The sequence below is a fragment of the Drosophila takahashii genome, chromosome 2R, assembly GCF_030179915.1.
Source record: "Drosophila takahashii strain IR98-3 E-12201 chromosome 2R, DtakHiC1v2, whole genome shotgun sequence".
NCBI classification, from domain to species: Eukaryota; Metazoa; Arthropoda; class Insecta; order Diptera; family Drosophilidae; genus Drosophila; species Drosophila takahashii.
The window spans coordinates 37,605,946-37,625,665 of record NC_091679.1 but is presented as its reverse complement, the minus strand read 5'-3'; the positions used below and the strand labels follow the sequence as shown (position 1 = coordinate 37,625,665).

General features: G+C 42.8%; 1 protein-coding gene across 7 annotated transcripts in view; it reads left to right on the top strand.

The window, feature by feature from the left end:
- The window catches only part of Strn-Mlck (Stretchin-Mlck), a 48,897-nt gene that overhangs the window by 2,422 nt on the left and 26,755 nt on the right, over positions 1-19,720 (top strand). For 6 of the 7 annotated variants that reach the window (XR_011417819.1, XM_070212565.1, XM_070212563.1 and 3 more), the window contains exons 3-7: positions 2,321-2,612; positions 3,054-3,538; positions 4,047-4,138; positions 4,495-4,707; positions 4,773-19,478. Coding sequence is in view for 6 of the 7 variants with exons in the window: in XM_070212565.1 (XP_070068666.1) it covers positions 2,321-2,612; positions 3,054-3,538; positions 4,047-4,138; positions 4,495-4,707; positions 4,773-19,478 (15,788 nt within the window). In the remaining variant the exon portion in view is untranslated. Of the gene's footprint in view, positions 1-1,933; positions 2,238-2,320; positions 2,613-3,053; positions 3,539-4,046; positions 4,139-4,494; positions 4,708-4,772; positions 19,479-19,720 lie in introns of those variants that run through there. The other variant, XM_070212564.1, reaches the window with a different exon arrangement.

Here is a 19,720-nt window from a genome sequence, read left to right as displayed (position 1 = left end):
GCATAACGAAATCAATCACATTGTGCGAGAATTCCTGAGGGACTCGGTTCGAAGGAAAACAGTGAATCCGGTATCGCTGGCCGAATTTTGTAACGAACGTCTAAATATAGACACATTAACAAATCGCCGCGAAACTTTCGTCTGCCTTGGATTTCTTTTGGGGGTTGTCTTGGGGAGCAGCGAAAGGAATTTCGGCGGTGTGCGTCAAAAACGTTTCCATTTAATGCCCTAAAAGTGTTGAAAATAGTTTTTCTCAAACGAAATCGAAAATTACATAATGCGCCTGGCGGAGAAACAAAGAGGAATACATGCTCTTACCTATGTGCGATCGGTTCGTTCAGACTCAGATGTTTGGCAATATCCGCGAGAGCAACAGATAAATAAATAAACGGATTCAGCTGGGCCCCCAAAAAAACACACAATCGAAACAAGAAACAATTTGAAAATTCTCGAACTCAGGGAAAACGACAGCGAAACAACAAGTTATTAGCAGCGCTCAACATCAAAAAACACGCAGCCCAAAAATAAATTGGCAAATGCGTTGTTGTCTAGCTAGCGTTTCAATTATTGCAGTGCGGCGGTTTTAGCCGAATGCGAAACACAATTAATAGCGAAGCAAGTTCAAGCATTTATTTATAAACATTCTTGCTTCGATTTCGATTCAGAAATATTTTTGACCAATTTTCTCTTTCACAAAAAAATTGTTTTTATTGTTTTCGTGCGGTGGGGCTTGCGGTGTTTGTTTGTTTCGGTTTATTGGGCAATAATTATGCCACATAAATAAATGACTCTTACGCCTCGAATGTTTGCACGTGCAAAATGACTAATATAGTCCTGTTATAAATATTTATAATTACTTAATAAATGATAAAAAAAACACTCCAGTCTACTGTTGAATATGAGGACGATCTTCCAGTGCGATTCCGCCGATCAAAGTCAAATCTCTTCGAAAGCCTACACTTATAACATGATTTTATATACCCGTCTTTAAAGTTCGATCAATCAGATTTGTTTTAATGCCAAATTTCCCAATTTGTATTACTACTAGTAATCATGCATTTGGTAACTCAACAACTACTCTCTCACTCCCAACACTTCTTTCAAAGATTTCTCACATAATTCGAGGAGTATCGGTTTTGCACACATTTTCGGTTCCTCTAATTTTTCAATTTCGAACAGAAGCCACGGGGATTTTAATGCGCTCAGTGGACTTAATATCGTGATATGCTCGATTTTTACTGTTTCAGAGTACTTCGATTAGAGTGCTTTGATAAACCTGCTAGAACCTGGATATATTCATATCGGAAATAGGGAAGGAGGAGGGAAACACATTTTTCAGTATAAGCTTGTTTTTCAACATCGCACATTATTTCAGTGGCTTTTTCTCGAGATTACAATTTTTGCAGCTAGGCTTTCGCTTACGCTTTGCTTATCAGCAGAAGTACATTATTTCAGTATCTTAAGGAAAATTATCATGCCAACATTTCTCAAGGATCGAACCAGAAAGCGCGGATATAATTCCGAAATGAAGATTTTTAATTTATCTGAAGGTATTTTAACATTGAAGGAATCTAATTTAACCTGGGGCGTCCCCCTTTAATCGCCGTGAAGGCAAGTTCAAGGTGGAAGACATATTTGGCTTTGTACTGGTTAGGAACCGCACCACGAAATGGCCTATTTCAAGACCGCCAAATATTCAATGGACCGCTGAGAGGATCGTAATACAAGCGCTATTTATAAGCTCAAATTGCTGAATAAGGACTTGGGAATTATAAGAAAGCAAAGTATGCAACGTACATTTTTGCTAGTTTTTCCAATTGTCAATCAATAGATCCAATTGGAAATCGAAGTGTGGCCAACGTTTTTTAAATAAAAATAATACTAAAAATGCCAACTCCTCGTGGACGAATAGAGAGGGAATGAGAAAGGAGACTGATAAAGGAGCAGAGCAAAGGAGGGAGATTGGTGCTACCGCTTACTTAAACTTTATTAAATAATTAAAAGGCATTAGATATTAATTGAAAGCTGGAATATGCAACAGTGAAATGAGTTTTACATTCCGTGGGGCTTAAATTGGAAAGTATTGTAAATTCGAAAAAACCAGCTTTTAACTGCAACCCATAATAGTTTCGGTTTTCCACTGAAATGGGCAACGGATGTTCCAAATGCTGCCAGTGCAATGAGCACAAGCAAATCAACGGCACACTCTCCTCGGCCTCATCGGTCTACAGGAAAAGGTGATCTTTCGAGCACTCATTAAAAGAATAAAAGTCAAAAGCTGTTCCATGCGGGATGAACCCTAAAACTCTTATTCTTCCAGGAGCCGAGGCGAGATTCCCATCGAGAACTCGGACCGCTTTCGTATCACGGCCACCAGCAATGCCGTCCAGTTGGCCGTGGAGCACGTGCAGCGGGAGGATGCCGGTCACTACACGCTGTTCGCCCGGACGAAGAGCCAGGATGTGGTGCGAAGGCACGTGGAGCTCATCGTGGAGGACAGATCCACGGGCGACGATCCGCCGGTGTTCCTGCGCCGCCTGCTCGACCTCTCAGTCAAAGTGGGCACCCGGACACGCCTCCTAACCGAAATACGCAGTTCGACAGATCTTAAGGTGAGCCAGAGTCCAGGAGTTGTTTTATTTATTCACTATGTTATGGATTTAGAAAAAAATTTACCAACTCATAATAATGAGTTTTTATATATTTAAGGGATTTTTTAATTGTTGAATAACGAGTTACCTAAAAACACCAAATTTAAATGTAAAATTTCCTTGTTTTAGCATAAGTGATAAATAGACATCGGATTTTAGGTGAAATCGTTTTTTTTAAATATGATTTAAAGCCACGTTTGATTGGTTAAAAATTGTTTACAAAAACCTCAATTAAGTTTGCCCTAAATCTAATTATATCTTAATAAATAAAATTTGTAACCAATCAACTGTGGCTTTAAATCGGTTTAAAAAAAACGATTTCACCTAAAATCCGATATCTAGTGATAAATAATACTTTTAATAATAAAACAATATCTAATATCTATTCATATTTTATACTAGCTAACCTGGTACAGAAACGACCGGAGGGTGTGTGCAAATGACCGCATAACGGAGATCAATGAGGGCACCTTCCACTACTTGGAGGTGAGTCCCGTGACTTTGGATGACGGTGGTCAGTGGATGCTCATGGCGGAGAACTACGGTGGACGCAACTCCTGCTTGGGAACGCTGACCGTTTTGGTGCCGAAGGCCTACAAAACACCGGAGTTTGTGGAGGAACTGCGAGCGGTGCTCACAGAGCAGGGAACCGTCTCGCTGGAGTGCAAGGTGGTGGGCGTGCCCACGCCACATTTGCGCTGGTTCAAGGACTCCAAGGAGATCAAGGCGGGCGACATTTTTGCCCTGACCGCCAACGCAGATGACCCCACCTCACTAGGAACCTACACCTGCGAGGCACGCAACTGCATGGGCGTCACCTACTCCAGCTCCAAGGTGCATGTGGTGGGACGCGGAAGTCGCGAGGGATCCCTCAAGCCGGCCGACAGGTGAGAGAAGATTTTGGTTATACTTATCTACATATTTTCCTATACCTATCCTACCCAAAATTTGTGTTTTCAAAGATGTACAGTTTCCTATAACTATTAATAGGTTAGGATTTAGATAATTTGATCGTATGACTGTACCGTTAGCCTATTCGATATAATTGAGTTCTAGACTTTAGTTATAAATAGGAACTTATATTTTGAATAATAAAAAAAGTTGTATTTTAACTCTTAGGAAATATAAATAAACGTCTATAAATATAGATCCTAGTTATAATGCCTTTATTTTAAAAGTTAAAAGTCAGAAGAATTAACGAAATACTTAATTTTTTGCGTAGCTTTATTTTGGTACAAATATTATTATAGATATCTATGTTTTTTTGGTCTTCTATGGCTGATATTTATACGTTTTATATTAGACAACTATTGAATATATATTTTTTAATAAATATTTTTTTAAGAGCTTCGTAAGGGATTCTCTTATTTTACGGATATTCTTGTCTTCCCACAGCGTGGCGAGCAATGCGCCGCCTCCGATATTCACGAACGAACTGCGGGACATGAGCCTCCTCATCGGGGATACCATCATTCTCGGCTGTCAAGGTGAGCACTGGGAGTCTAGTATGTAGATCTAGTGGATCAGAGAGGATCTCCTGTTGGCAGCGGGCCAACGGATTTTTGTTTATCTTTTCTCTCGGGCACTCGGACGCGCTAAGAAATTCGTTCCAATTCTCGCCGGCGCTTGTTGTTTTTAGATCGTGCTCTAGAAACTTGAACTCGATCGCACGGTTGGAATGCCTCGGATGTTGAGGTGGGTCATCAACATTTGCGGCAAGTGGCGATCAAAACAAAACCGCTAATTGCCCGAGAGAGAGTAGAGAAAAGACGAAACGAGAAGAGAAGCGTAGATATATTGTTTATTGGATCTCACCGATCTTTTCCTCTTCCCATTCCCGCAGTGGTGGTACCGCCGTGGCCCAAAAGCGTCTGCTGGTACAATGCGAACGGACGCGTGGACTCCGCCGAGCGGTACAAGCTAATCGAGGACGGACTGGGCGTCTATATGATAGAGGTGAAGCCCTCGGAGTCCTGCGATGGCGGCGAATGGAAGTGCGTGGTGACCAGCTTCGATGGCAGTGTGGGCATTACATCCTGTACCGTGGCCATGGACAGTGAGTGGATTAGGGATTAGGGATTCCCTAAAGCAGAACAGTATTAATCAAAGTTTCCCTTGCAGTTCCCAGGAACTACCGCAAGCCCAGGTTCATGGAGAGTCTACGCGCCGTTCTCACCGAGGAGGGCCTGGTGTCCTTCGAGTGCAAGGTAGTGGGCTTTCCCACGCCCGTGCTCAAGTGGTTCAAGGATGGACACGAACTGAAGCCGGGCGATGTCTACCAGCTGACGGGCACCAACTCATTGGGCACCTACTGCTGCATTGCCCGAAATTGCATGGGAGAAACCAGCAGCACTGCCGTCCTCACCGTGGAGGACATCCAAAACCAACTGACCGACGAGGAGCGTCTGGTCTTCACCGAACAAAGCCAAAACCAAGCGCCTCGGTTTCTCACCGGGCTCAAGAGCACGGATGCCAAAATCAACGAACCCTTTCAATTCAAGGTGGTGGTGAAGGCCACTCCGGATCCCATACTTTCGTGGTTCCGTGACGAGCTGCCCATTGATCCGAACGAACGATACAATCATTATCGGGGCGAAAACGAGGAGTATCTGCTGGACATTAAGTCCGTGGAGTTTGTCGATCAGGCGGAGTGGAAATGCGTGGCCGTGAATGATTTCGGCACCAGCATTACCTCCTGCTTCCTGAAGCTGCAGATCCCGCGGCACTACAAGAAACCCCGCTTCCTGGAATGCCTGCGAGCGGTGCTCACCGAGGAGGGAGCCGTGAATCTGGAGTGCAAGGTGATCGGAGTCCCGCAGCCCGCTCTCAAGTGGTACAAGGATGGCGTGGAGCTGAAACCGGGGGATATTCACCGCATCATTTCTGGACAGGATGGCACCTGCTGCCTGGGCACCTACACCTGTGAGGCGCGAAATTGCATGGGTGTCGTCGCCAGTTCGGCGTCCCTTTTGGGCTTCGAGGATGCCCAAAAGAGTCAGCAGCAGAAGAGCGAGCAGCTGCACGAGAACGAGCTGCAGAGGAACTACTCCTTGTCCACCATCCAGGAGGAGCGCACCTCCCAGCTGTACGAGACCCCGGTCGGCGACATAACCATCGATGAGAAGGGCGACGTGTCGTTCTCCTTCGACGGCAAGGAGGTATCGGTGTCCCTCTACGAGACGCCCGATCTCACCGAGGAGGAAGCCCTCAAAATTGTGGAAATGTATGCCGATCAGATCTCGGAGCATGTGACCGAGCACAATATCGTGGAACTGCCACCGCTGCGTTTCGTCAAGGAGACCTCGCAGTCGGGAAAACTTTTGATGGAAGCCGTGGTTATTGACATTTCACCCGAATATTTTACTGTCGAAGATGATATGCGAACTGAAGCTGATATGGATGACATATCCATAAACGAGATAACGGTTCACGGATCTTCGGGAAGGGAAGACAAAGTCGACAAGGAGACGGAGCAGTACGTTCAGGAGTCCTTTGACAAAATGGAGGAGGAACTATCGCTATCGGCTCCGATTCGAAAGCGCAAGAAGTCCAAGCCGACCGAGACTGATGAATTCTTCAGCCTATCCAAAGCCTCTGCCTCTGGGAGCCAAGGAGAGGAGGAGACATCCGATTTGCAAACCTTCGCCAGTGCCCAGATGTCGGCATCCCAAAAGGGGGCTTCAGGAGCTCCAACCAGTCCGGAGAAGGACAAAGATTCTGTGGCGCCGCCGAAGCGAAAGAAGTCCAAGAAACCCACCGACAGTGATTCCTCCAAAACCACTGAGGACGAGGCTCGTTTGCAGGACATTTCGGGTGCCGTGGGAGATGGACTTCTGGTCACACCTTCCTCCCATGCAAAGGCCGTCACCGATGAGGAGGAGATCAATAAAAACCTAATTGCCCTCGTTCCGCTGGCAAAGCTACTCAAGGTTATTGAGAATCATCTCTCGGCAGTTGAGAACGAGGTGATGGAGCAGTCCACCATGATGATGACCCCGTCGGCTGCTGATCAGAGCATAGCCATCATCCGCAACATCATAGATCCCATCAAGCAAATCGAATCAAAGCTGCGCGTCTACTCCGGCGAGACTCAAATCGATGTCCTCATCCAATCCATGGACGAGGATATTCGCCGGCTGCACATGGGTCTGCAGGTCATCGAGAAGTGCGTGGAGATCGACGAGACTGGAGCAACGCTCATCCAGCGCACCAGTGTCTGCATCATTGACAGCGTGGCCGATCAAATGAAACGAGCCCTGGAAGAGCTGAAGATCGTCAGCAGGAAGTTTGAGTCGGAGTGTCTGCGGGCCCAAATCGAACTGACTGCCGACGACATCCAACAGGGATTGGAGATCACGCAAGGCACCATTAAGTCGCAGGCCCTTCTGCAGGAGGCCCAGGAACTGGAGGCAGCCAAACACTTCTCGGAAGCTGTGGAGAAAATGCAAGAGGTCCCTGATTCCATATCTTTTGCAACCATTTCGGAGGCAAATCTTCCTAGCGAAGCAAGCGCTTTAAAGGAGATTTGCCAACCGGTGGCCAAGATTCAGGAAGCCCTGGAACGCGTCGAAATGGAGCTTTCGTTGGAGGAGTCAGAGGAGCAGATCTATAGGAAAGTGCACCAGAAAGTGCTCGAAAGCATTGTGGAGCCCATTAAGCAGCTGCAAAGCACGCTGCAGTCCATCGAAGACAAGACCGAATCCCTGGCGGGGTCCGAGTCAATGGAGCAAAAGATCAACATGGCCATTCTTGACATTGTCACCCCACCACTCTTTGAGCTCAACAAGGGTCTGGAGGTTATCCTTAACGAAAAATCAGACAGCGTGGAGGGAGGAATGTTGACTGTTAGCACTGTGGAATCGATGGTTCCTCCGCTGCAGGAGATTCAAAATGGCTTGGCGCAATTGGGACAAGATCTGGAAAGTGGTCAGGCCTCCCTGCCTCAGGAGGAGCTGCGATCTGAGCCAGCACTGGATGTCGCTGATACCCAGAAGCTTTTACAATCATTTGCCCAGGCTGTTTTGCATTTCGAGACGAACATTGAGCGAATCTCGCCCCGACTCTCGTCCAACGTTAAGATTCGTTTACTGAACCTAAAGGATGAATTATCCGCTTTGATAAGCACCATTTTGGAAAGAGACATAACGGGACACCATGTAGAACTGTTGGACAGACTAAAGCGACCCGTCGACGAGCTGAACTACTGCATAAGGCAGACAGAGGTCAAGAATATGACCGGTTCCCTGGCCGACTTGATTGAACCTCTAAGCATGTTGCAGGAGAACACCCAAAAGGGTCACGGCCGTTTGCTAACAGCTCGTGAGCCCGATCAGCAGGCTCTCCAGACCCTCGACAACATACGCAGCATCATTCGCAACGTTGTCATTGACATAGAAGAGCACGAGTTTAAGATACTGCAACAGGAAATTCAACAGGACGAAGAGCAAGCGTCGCAGCAGCAGGACAAGTCCTTCAGTGCCCTGCGGAAGGTACTGGAAACAAAGGTGTCCCTGGAGGAGGCAGTGGGCAACATTGAAACGCTGCAGGAGGCATTGAATAAAATAAGTGAAAGCCCCAAGGCTTCAGAGAGGGTGAAAACCTCCTCCAATGAAGCCCAAGTGTACCTCCTGCGTATTCTGCAAATCGCCAAGGGACTGGCGACATTTAGCGAGGCTGAGACAACGCTCGATGTCAACGAAGCCAACACAACCAGAATTCTCTTCGAGTGTGGCAAAAGTTTTGCTGACTTGGCTAAAGCCCTGGACAGTCCCGAATCTTTGACTGAGAATGAATTTTTAAATGCCCTGAATCAGTTTGGTGATATTGTTGGCCAGCAGAAGCAATCGATGGATGAGAAGCTTTCCATTGCCAGTCCGCTCTCCAGTCTGATTCATGTGCTGGAAAATCTGAAGCCCCTGAGGGCTTCAATGGAGGATTTATCCACTTTGGATGATGTTTCAGTGCTTAAGTCAGCCGCAGAGTCTTTGCCCACTGAACCGGAGGCGGAACACTTGAGATCCGAAAAGCCCTCGTCTGTTGCTGTCCTACTCTCTGACTTGAACCAAGGAATTACTTCGGTTCTTTCACATTGTGAAGACCCCGACGTGGTCTCTTTGTCGGGAACAGCTGCTGGCCAGCAGGTCCAGGCAGCCCTCGTCAAGATGCAAGAACTGCAAAACAGTTTGGCATTGGTGCAGGAAACAAATGTGGTGGAAGCAGCTCATCCATTATCGGAGGCAAGTCTGCAGGGCACCTTTGCCGAAGCCCTCTGCAGTTTGGAGCGATGTGTTCTCCAGGTGGAGGAGTGCATGGCCCACAGTGGAGTTGAAAGTATGTCTGATCTTGAGCTGTCCAAACTCAAGGTTTTGGCCACTCCATTAGCCGATTTAAGGCAGTACTGCGAACAGATTGATGTTCAGCTCCTGGAGAACGTCGCTGATATATCTACGCAGGGGGATATCTCGGACTTAAAGAGCAGTGGTCATCAGCAAACCGTTTCAGATCATATCCAAGAAGTGGCTGTTGTAGAAGAAGAACCGCAAGTGGAAGTTTTTGACATTCAACAAGGTGTCGCTAGTGGCATCAAGCAACTAGAGGCTTGTCTAGAAGTCACCCAAACAGATGCCAACAAAGAGCTTCAGCAAGTTGGCAAAATAATGGAACAACTGAAATCAGATCTGGAAAATATTCAAACTGCTCTTGTCACCGATAGCGTTCAGCAGGAAACAGTTCTGGCTCAAGCGGAAATTGCCCGCACCATGTTTAGATTGAAGGAATCCTTGGTACACACGTACGAATCTGGCTTGGTAGATTCGTTGGAGAATGTGGAGAGTGCCTTTGAAGACATATTGCTTTCGTTACCAATACTAGAGACTCAGTTGGCAGAGGAAATGTTTGGTAAAATCGAAAAATCCTTCGTCAACTTTGTTGCCTATTGTGAGCGATTAGAAGCTGTGGATCATCAGAAGTTAAAAAATCTTAAGAATCCTATTGAAAATCTGGTTCGTTCCATTGGAGCTGTGGCAACTCAACCCACCGTCGATGTCGACAAATCTTCAGCAGTCGTCGTTCAACTTCAGACAAGTTTGATGGCAGCTTTTCGGAGTCTAAATGAAGTTAGTGAGCAGGTCAGCAACGATATATTGGGTGGTCTTCTAAAAATCCAAAGTAGCTTAGTGACTGTTTTTGATTTCATTGAAAACAATGACAATACAATTCGAGTCATAGAACTTCTGCAGGAAATTGATTCCATTACAGCCGAATTGAAGGCATTATCTGAAATTCCGGTTGAGCCTACGGTGCCAATCGATATAAGCGTAATTATTGAAAACGTTTCGTCTGGCAAGGCTTTTCTTACTGAAATCGAGGAGGGACTTCAAGCTAATAGTCCCCAATGTGTTCTTTTGCTCGATGAAAACACTGATGATATAGCCAAACTAGAGGCAATACTCGTGCAAATTGAGAAGGAAATCCTTTCTCAACCGCAACTTACTCAAATTACCGCTAAACAATTTACCCTGATTGACACATTGCAGCTTCAGATAAATATTCTACAGGAGAAGTTGAGCAAACTGAATGTATTTCTCTCCGAGCTTCAAAGTCAATCGGACGTATCATCGCCAGAATCTGCTTTGGACACTGACATAGATAACCAAGAGGGCTCAGGAAGCCAGGAAGACGTTGAACCAGAAGCTAAACGAGCCAAAATTTTGGAAATTGATCCACAATTAGAATCAGACAAACAACCAACTGTTACCTCTCAAGAAGTGTCGAAAGAAACTACAAATGATGGTAAAAAGCCAAAGGAAATAGAATCTAAAATTCCAAGTGAAAGAATATCTCTTGAAGATCAGTCAGTTTATGTTGACCAAAAAGCAGAGTATGCATTAAAAACAGATGAAGTCCAGAAAGTAAATGAACCAAACTTGAAAAAGGAACAGATGAATGACAAGGAAAAACCATCTGAGCTTGTGTCCCAAATTGCTTCACCAGAAATTATTCTAGAAGCTTTAACGGAAAAGTTATCCCAATCTCTTAACAATGATTCAAACAAAGAAGCAATAATATCTATTATTACAGATGGTCAAGATATTCTCGATAATATTAATGACATCGACAAAGTGTCAAAATCTATATTTAAACTGAGGGAGCACATAGTTCACACTTACGATGGTAAGCCCCCAGAAGAACAGACAGATAAAGAACTTGTTGAAGAATTTATTGAATCTCTCTTCGAAGCTTGCCCAGAAGCCACTGAGCAGGTAATTCAAAACTATGTTAAGGAAATTAAAACCAACGTTATTTTAACAAAGGCCGCAATTCAACTTATCGATGATAGCAACATGTTCACAAAGCCGTCCCTATTAGTTCCCAAACTGGTTAATTTGGAAAAAATTTCAGAAAAAACTCAGTCAGAGCAACATATTGATAAATCTTCTGAGAAAATGATAAGTTTGCAGCAGAATTTAATGGATATTTTTATTATACTTGATGACCTATTAGATGAAAAGACGGAACATATAAATCCTAAGATAGAAGAAATAAAGAGAATATTGATTAGCGAATATGACTATATTGAGAAAAAACAGGGTCAACTACATACGGCTGTGGTTAATGGAAAAATACAAGTAATTACACAGAAGATTCTTAACGTTTGTGAGGACTTTAAAGATTTTGTTGAAAAACAAAACCAAACCAAGGATAAATCAGATGAAATAAAAATACCAGAAGATGATGCAGAAGACGTTGTAGACCATTCAATAGAATTCAAACCTTCAGAAGAACCCAATGAGATCAGTGATACTAAAAATAAATCAGAAATGGCCGATGCTTTAGAGAAACAAATCCTGGTAGAAAAACAGGCTGAGGCTTTGGAGAAGGAGATCCTGGAAGAAAAGCAATTGGAAGTTGAAGCTCAAAAGCAAGCTGACAAAGATGTCGAACAGAAGTCCCAGAAACCAGAAGTATCTGAGGTCGTTGCGGAAAAGATTTCAGAAGAAAGGATCGATGAACCCAAGAAGACTGAAATAAAGGATAGTGAAACTAAATCAGAGAAGGCAGAAGCTTTGGAGAAGGAAATCTTGGAAGAAAAGCAATTGGAAGTTGTGGCTCAAAAGCAAGCTGACAAAGATGTCGACGAGAAGTCTCAAAAAGCAGAAGTATCTGAAGTCGCTGCGGAAAAGATTACAGTAGAAAGGATCGATGAACCCAAAAAGCCTGAAATAAAGGATACTGAAACTAATCTAGAGAAGGCAGAAGCTTTGGAAAAGCAAATCCTGGAAGAAAAGTATTTGGAAGTCAAAGCTCAAAAGCAAGCTGACAAAGATGTCGAACAGAAGTCCCAGAAACCAGAAGTATCAGAGATCGCTGCGGAAAAGATATCAGAAGAAAGGATCGATGAACCCAAGAAGCCTAAAATAAAGGATAGTGAAACTAAATCAGAGAAGGCAGAAGCTTTGGAGAAGCAAATCCTGGAAGAAAAGCATTTGGAAGTCGAAGCTCAAAAGCAAGCTGACAAAGATGTCGACGAAAAGTCCCAGAAACCAGAAGTATCAGAGGTCGCTGTGGAAAAGATTTCAGTAGAAAGGATCGATGAACCCAAGAAGCCTGAAATAATGGATACTGAAAATAAATCACAGAAGGCAGAAGCTTTGGAGAAGGAAATCTTGGAAGAAAAGCAATTGGAAGTAGTAGCTCAAAAGCAAGCTGACAAAGATGTCGACGAGAAGTCCCGAAAACCAGAAGTATCTGAGGTCGTTGCGAAAAAGATATCAGAAGAAAGGATCGATGAACCCAAAAAGCCTGAAATAAAGGATACTGAAACTAAATCAGAGAAGGCAGAAGCTTTGGAAAAGCAAATCCTGGAAGAAAAGCATTTGGAAGTCGAAGCTCAAAAGCAAGCTGACAAAGATGTCGAACAGAAGTCCCAGAAACCAGAAGTATCAGAGGTCGCTGCGGAAAAGAGATCAGAAGAAAGGATCGATGACCCCAGGAAGCCTGAAATAAAGGATACTGAAACTAAATCAGAGAAGGCAGAAGCTTTGAAGAAGCAAATCCCGGAAGAAAAGCATTTGGAAGTCGAAGCTCAAAAGCAAGCTGACAAAGATGTCGTACAGAAGTCCCAGAAACCAGAAGTATCAGAGATCGCTGTGGAAAAGATATCAGAAGAAAGGATCGATGAACCCAAGAAGCCTGAAATAATGGATACTGAAAATAAATCACAGAAGGCAGAAGCTTTGGAGAAGGAAATCTTGGAAGAAAAGCAATTGGAAGTTGTAGCTCAAAAGCAAGCTGACAAAGATGTCGACGAGAAGTCCCAAAAACCAGAAGTATCTGAGGTCGTTGCGAAAAAGATATCAGAAGAAAGGATCGATGAACCCAAAAAGCCTGAAATAAAGGATACTGAAACTAAATCAGAGAAGGCTGAAACTTTGGAGAAGGAAATGCTGGAAGAAAAGCGTTTGGAGGTTGAAGCCAAAAAGCAAGCTGAAAAAGATGTCGAACAGAAGTCGCAGAAACCTGAAGTTTCTGAAGTCCTTTCGGAAAAGATTTCAGAAGAATTGATCGATGAACCCAAGAACATTGAAATAAAGGATACTGAAAGTAAATTAGAGAAGGCAGAAGCTTTGGAGAAGGAAATCTTAGAGGAAAAGCATTTGGACGTCGAAGCTCAAAAGCAAGCTGACAAAGATGTCGAACAGAAGTCCCAGAAACCAGAAGTATCAGAGGTCGCTGCGGAAAAGATTTCAGAAGAAAGGATCGATGACCCAAAGAAGCCTGAAATAAAGGATACTGAAACTAAATCAGAGAAGGCAGAAGCTTTGGAGAAGCAAATCCTGGAAGAAAAGCATTTGGAAGAAGAAGCTCAAAAGCAAGCTGACAAGGATGTCGAACAGAAGTCCCAGAAACCAGAAGTATCAGAGATCGCTGCGGAAAAGATATCAGAAGAAAGGATCGATGAACCCAAGAAGCCTGAAATAAAGGATAGTGAAACTAAATCAGAGAAGGCAGAAGCTTTGGAGAAGCAAATCCTGGAAGAAAAGCATTTGGAAGTCGAAGCTCAAAAGCAAGCTGACAAAGATGTCGACGAAAAGTCCCAGAAACCAGAAGTATCAGAGGTCGCTGTGGAAAAGATTTCAGTAGAAAGGATCGATGAATCCAAGAAGCCTGAAATAATGGATACTGAAAATAAATCACAGAAGGCAGAAGCTTTGGAGAAGGAAATCTTGGAAGAAAAGCAATTGGAAGTTGTAGCTCAAAAGCAAGCTGACAAAGATGTCGACGAGAAGTCCCAAAAACCAGAAGTATCTGAGGTCGTTGCGAAAAAGATATCAGAAGAAAGGATCGATGAACCCAAAAAGCCTGAAATAAAGCATACTGAAACTAAATCAGAGAAGGCTGAAACTTTGGAGAAGGAAATGCTGGAAGAAAAGCGTTTGGAGGTTGAAGCCAAAAAGCAAGCTGAAAAAGATGTCGAACAGAAGTCGCAGAAACCTGAAGTTTCTGAAGTCCTTTCGGAAAAGATTTCAGAAGAATTGATCGATGAACCCAAGAAGATTGAAATAAAGGATACTGAAACTAAATTAGAGAAGCCTGAAGCTTTGGAGAAGGAAATCCTGGAAGAAAAGCAATTGAATGTAGTAGCTCAAAGGCAAGTTGACAAAGACGTCGACGAGAAGTCTCAAAAATCAGAAGTATCTGAAGTTGCTGCGGAAAAGATTTCAGAAGAAAAGATCGACGAACCCAATCTGCCTAAAGTAAAGGATACTGATAATGAAAAGGAGAAGGCCGAAGATGTTGGTAAGCAAGTCTTGGAAGAAAAACCATTAGAACCCGAAGAGCAAAAGCAGTTAACGCTGGTGAAAATAGCTAAATCTCAAGAAGATATTCTAAGGACTTTGAACGACAGATTTATGAAACTTTCTCAAGAAGTAAACTGTAATACCAATGGAATTTTGACAGAAAGTCAAGATACTATTAATAACCTTAACGACGTTGACGCAGTTGCGAAGTTAATATTTAAATTAAGAGAGCATATAGTTCATACTTATGATGAAACAACAGCCGCAGATCAAAAACATAAGGAACTTTTTGAATCTTTTGTCGAATCGCTGTGCGAAGTGTGCCCTGAAGCAGCTCAGCAAGTAATTCAAACTTACCTAAAAGAAATTAAAACCAACGTGATTTTAACAAAAGCAGCTATTCAACTAATCGACGATTGCAATATGTTTACCAAGCCATCATTATTAGTCCCAAAACTTGTAAATTTGGAGAGAATTTCCGTAAAAATACATTCAGAACAATTTGTTGATAAGTCTTCAGGAAAAATGATAAGTTTCCAACAGAGTTTAATGGATATCTTTGTTATTCTTGATGATCTTTTAGATGACCATACAGAAGTTATGAAACCAAAAATAGAACAAATTAAAACAATATTGCTTAGCGACTATGACTACGTTGAGAAAAAAGAGGGTCAGCTACATACGGCTGTAGTTAATGGAAAGATTAAAATTGTAACTCAAAAAATTCTAACGATTATTGAAGACTTAAAACAGTTGACTGACAAACAAAATCAGGCGCCATCAATCAAATCAGAGGATTCCGAGGTGGTAGCCGAGAAGATATCCGAAGGAAAGATCGAAGAATCCCAAAAAATCGATGTTAAGGACTCTGAAACTAAATCTAAGAAAGCAAAGCTCTTGGAGAAGAAATCGATCGAGGAAGAGAAACCGGAAGAGAATAACCAAAAACAGGCTGAAATCGCTGCTGATAAGAAATCTCAAAAAGCAGATGTTTCAGAGGTTGTTGCCGAGAAGATATCCGAAGAAAAGGTGGAAGAATCCCAAAAAACCGAAGTTAAGGACTCTGAAACTAAATCTAAGAAAGCAAAGCTCTTGGAGAAGAAATCGATCGAGGAAGAGAAACTGGAAGAAAAGAACCAAAAACAGACTGAAATCGCTGCTGATAAGAAATCTCAAAAAGCAGATGTTTCAGAGGTTGTTGCCGAGAAGATATCCGAAGAAAAGGTGGAAGAATCCCAAAAAACCGAAGTTAAGGACTCTGAAACTAAATCTAAGAAAGCAAAGCTCTTGGAGAAGAAATCGATCGAGGAAGAGAAACCGGAAGAGAAGAACCAAAAACAGGCTGAAATCGCTGCTGATAAGAAATCTCAAAAAGCAGAAGTTTCAGAGGTTGTTGCCGAGAAGATATCCGAAGAAAAGGTGGAAGAATCCCAAAAAACCGAAGTTAAGGACTCTGAAACTAATTCTAAGAAAGCAAAACTCTTGGAGAAGAAATCGATCGAGGAAGAGAAACCGGAAGAGAAGAACCAAAAGCAGGCTGAAATCGCTGCTGATAAGATATCTCAAAAAGCAGAAGTTTCAGAGGTTGTTGCCGAGAAGATATCCGAAGAAAAGGTGGAAGAATCCCAAAAAACCGAAGTTAAGGACTCTGAAACTAAATCTAAGAAAGCAAAGCTCTTGGAGAAGAAATCGATCGAGGAAGAGAAACCGGAAGAGAAGAACCAAAAACAGGCTGAAATCGCTGCTGATAAGAAATCTCAAAAAGCAGAAGTTTCAGAGGTTGTTGCCGAGAAGATATCCGAAGAAAAGGTGGAAGAATCCCAAAAAACCGATGTTAAGGACTCTGAAACTAAATCTAAGAAAGCAAAGCTCTTGGAGAAGAAATCGATCGAGGAAGAGAAACTGGAAGAAAAGAACCAAAAACAGACTGAAATCGCTGCTGATAAGAAATCTCAAAAAGCAGATGTTTCAGAGGTTGTTGCCGAGAAGATATCCGAAGAAAAGGTGGAAGAATCCCAAAAAACCGAAGTTAAGGACTCTGAAACTAAATCTAAGAAAGCAAAGCTCTTGGAGAAGAAATCGATCGAGGAAGAGAAACTGGAAGAAAAGAACCAAAAACAGACTAAAATCGCTGCTGATAATAAATCTCAAAAAGCAGATGTTTCAGAGGTTGTTGCCGAAAAGATATCCGAAGAAAAGGTGGAAGAATCCCAAAAAACCGAAGTTAAGGACTCTGAAACTAAATCTAAGAAAGCAAAGCTCTTGGAGAAGAAATCGATCGAGGAAGAGAAACCGGAAGAGAAGAACCAAAAACAGGCTGAAATCGCTGCTGATAAGAAATCTCAAAAAGCAGAAGTTTCAGAGGTTGTTGCCGAGAAGATATCCGAAGAAAAGGTGGAAGAATCCCAAAAAACCGAAGTTAAGGACTCTGAAACTAAATCTAAGAAAGCAAAGCTCTTGGAGAAGAAATCGATCGAGGAAGAGAAACCGGAAGAGAAGAACCAAAAACAGGCTGAAATCGCTGCTGATAAGAAATCTCAAAAAGCAGAAGTTTCAGAGGTCGTTGCCGAGAAGACATCCGAAGAAAAGGTGGAAGAATCCCAAAAAACCGAGGTTAAGGACTCTGAAACTAAATCTAAGAAAGCAAAGCTCTTGGAGAAGAAATCGATCGAGGAAGAGAAACCGGAAGAGAAGAACCAAAAACAGGCTGAAATCGCTGCTGATAAGAAATCTCAAAAAGCAGAAGTTTCAGAGGTTGTTGCCGAGAAGATATCCGAAGAAAAGGTGGAAGAATCCCAAAAAACCGAAGTTAAGGACTCTGAAACTAAATCTAAGAAAGCAAAGCTCTTGGAGAAGAAATCGATCGAGGAAGAGAAACCGGAAGAGAAGAACCAAAAACAGGCTGAAATCGCTGCTGATAAGAAATCTCAAAAAGCAGAAGTTTCAGAGGTTGTTGCCGAGAAGATATCCGAAGAAAAGTTGGAAGAATCCCAAAAAACCGAAGTTAAGGACTCTGAAACTAATTCTAAGAAAGCAAAACTCTTGGAGAAGAAATCGATCGAGGAAGAGAAACCGGAAGAGAAGAACCAAAAACAGGCTGAAATCGCTGCTCATAAGAAATCTCAAAAAGCAGAAGTTTCAGAGGTCGTTGCCGAGAAGACATCCGAAGAAAAGGTGGAAGAATCCCAAAAAACCGAGGTTAAGGACTCTGAAACTAAATCTAAGAAAGCAAAGCTCTTGGAGAAGAAATCGATCGAGGAGGAGAAACCGGAAGAAAAGAACCATAAACAGGCTGAAATCGCTGCTGATAAGAAATCTCAAAAAGCAGAAGTTTCAGAGGTCGTTGCCGAGAAGACATCCGAAGAAAAGGTGGAAGAATCCCAAAAAACCGAGGTTAGGGACTCTGAAACTAAATCTAAGAAAGCAAAGCTCTTGGAGAAGAAATCGATCGAGGAAGAGAAACTGGAAGAAAAGATCCAAAAACAGACTGAAATCGCTGCTGATAAGAAATCTCAAAAAGCAGATGTTTCAGAGGTTGTTGCCGAGAAGATATCCGAAGAAAAGGTGGAAGAATCCCAAAAAACCGAAGTTAAGGACTCTGAAACTAAATCTAAGAAGGCAAAGCTCTTGGAGAAGAAATCGATCGAGGAAGAGAAACCGGAAGAGAAGAACCAAAAACAGGCTGAAATCGCTGCTGATAAGAAATCTCAAAAAGCAGATGTTTCAGAGGTTGTTGCCGAGAAGATATCCGAAGAAAAGGTGGAAGAATCCCAAAAAACCGAAGTTAAGGACTCTGAAACTAAATCTAAGAAAGCAAAGCTCTTGGAGAAGAAATCGATCGAGGAAGAGAAACTGGAAGAAAAGAACCAAAAACAGACTGAAATCGCTGCTGATAAGAAATCTCAAAAAGCAGATGTTTCAGAGGTTGTTGCCGAGAAGATATCCGAAGAAAAGGTGGAAGAATCCCAAAAAACCGAAGTTAAGGACTCTGAAACTAATTCTAAGAAAGCAAAACTCTTGGAGAAGAAATCGATCGAGGAAGAGAAACCGGACGAGAAGAACCAAAAACAGGCTGAAATCGCTGCTCATAAGAAATCTCAAAAAGCTGAAGTTTCAGAGGTTGTTCCCGATAAGATTTCCGAAGAAAAGGTGGAAGAATCCCAAAAAACCGAAGTTAAGGACTCTGAAACTAAATCTAAGAAGGCAAAGCTCTTGGAGAAGAAATCGATCGAGGTCTCCTCCTCGCAGGAAGAAAAGAACAAAAAACAGGAAGAAATCGCTGCTGATAAGAAATCTCAAAAAGCAGATGTTTTAGAGGTTGTTGCCGAGAAGATATCCGAAGAAAAGGTGGAAGAATCCCAAAAAACCGAATTTAAAGAATCTAAAGACTTATCTAAGAAGGCCAAAGTTCTGGAAAATAAATCAACCGTGGAAGAAAAACTGGATGAAATCAATCAAAAGCAGGTCGATACCACTGTTGGTAAGAGGACTAAGATCGACTTTAACGATGTTAAAGTTGAATCTGAGAATGCTGGTCGCCTTGAAGCTAAGAGAACAACGGTTCAGGATGAAGAATCAGTTATTCCAAAACGAAAGCCGTTTGACGCTGAAGAAAGTGCCGACTCCGTTAGCTTGCAAACTTACAAGTCTATGGGCTCCGAGTACAAGGATAGAAAGGAATCCCGAAGTGCCAAGCGTAAGCCAACCGTTGACATTCAACTTACCAATCGAAACACGGCGTCTGGCAGCGACCTCAAGTTGACTTGTGGTCTGTCGGGTCACGACATGAATGTGCAGTGGTTCAAGGAGAACTGCCCCATCGAGAATGGTGCCAAGTACAGGAGAACATTGAACGACGGACTGTCGTGCCTTGAAATTAAATCGGTCGAACTTTCTGACTCTGGCATTTACCGCTGCTTAGCGTCTAATCAAAATGGAGAAGTCGAAACTAGCTGTCTTGTGACTATATACGAAGCACCTTCAAGCAAATTTGGCACTCCGCCAATATTTACACGCAACATTCGAGGTAAGTGCCAATTGTGCCCACTCTACCTAGTGATCCAATGCCCGAATTTCAAACTTAATTAGTGCTTAATTGCGAGTGCTGATCTTTCTTTTATTTTGTATTATGCACCTTGCATTTGCTTGTATGTATATGTATGTAAGTAGTATAGACTTAGTATATAGGAAGCTAGTCCGTAAGGCTAGAATAAATCGCGAACTTTATGACATGTCGGGCGTATTTACTTCTTGACTAACAAATCGATT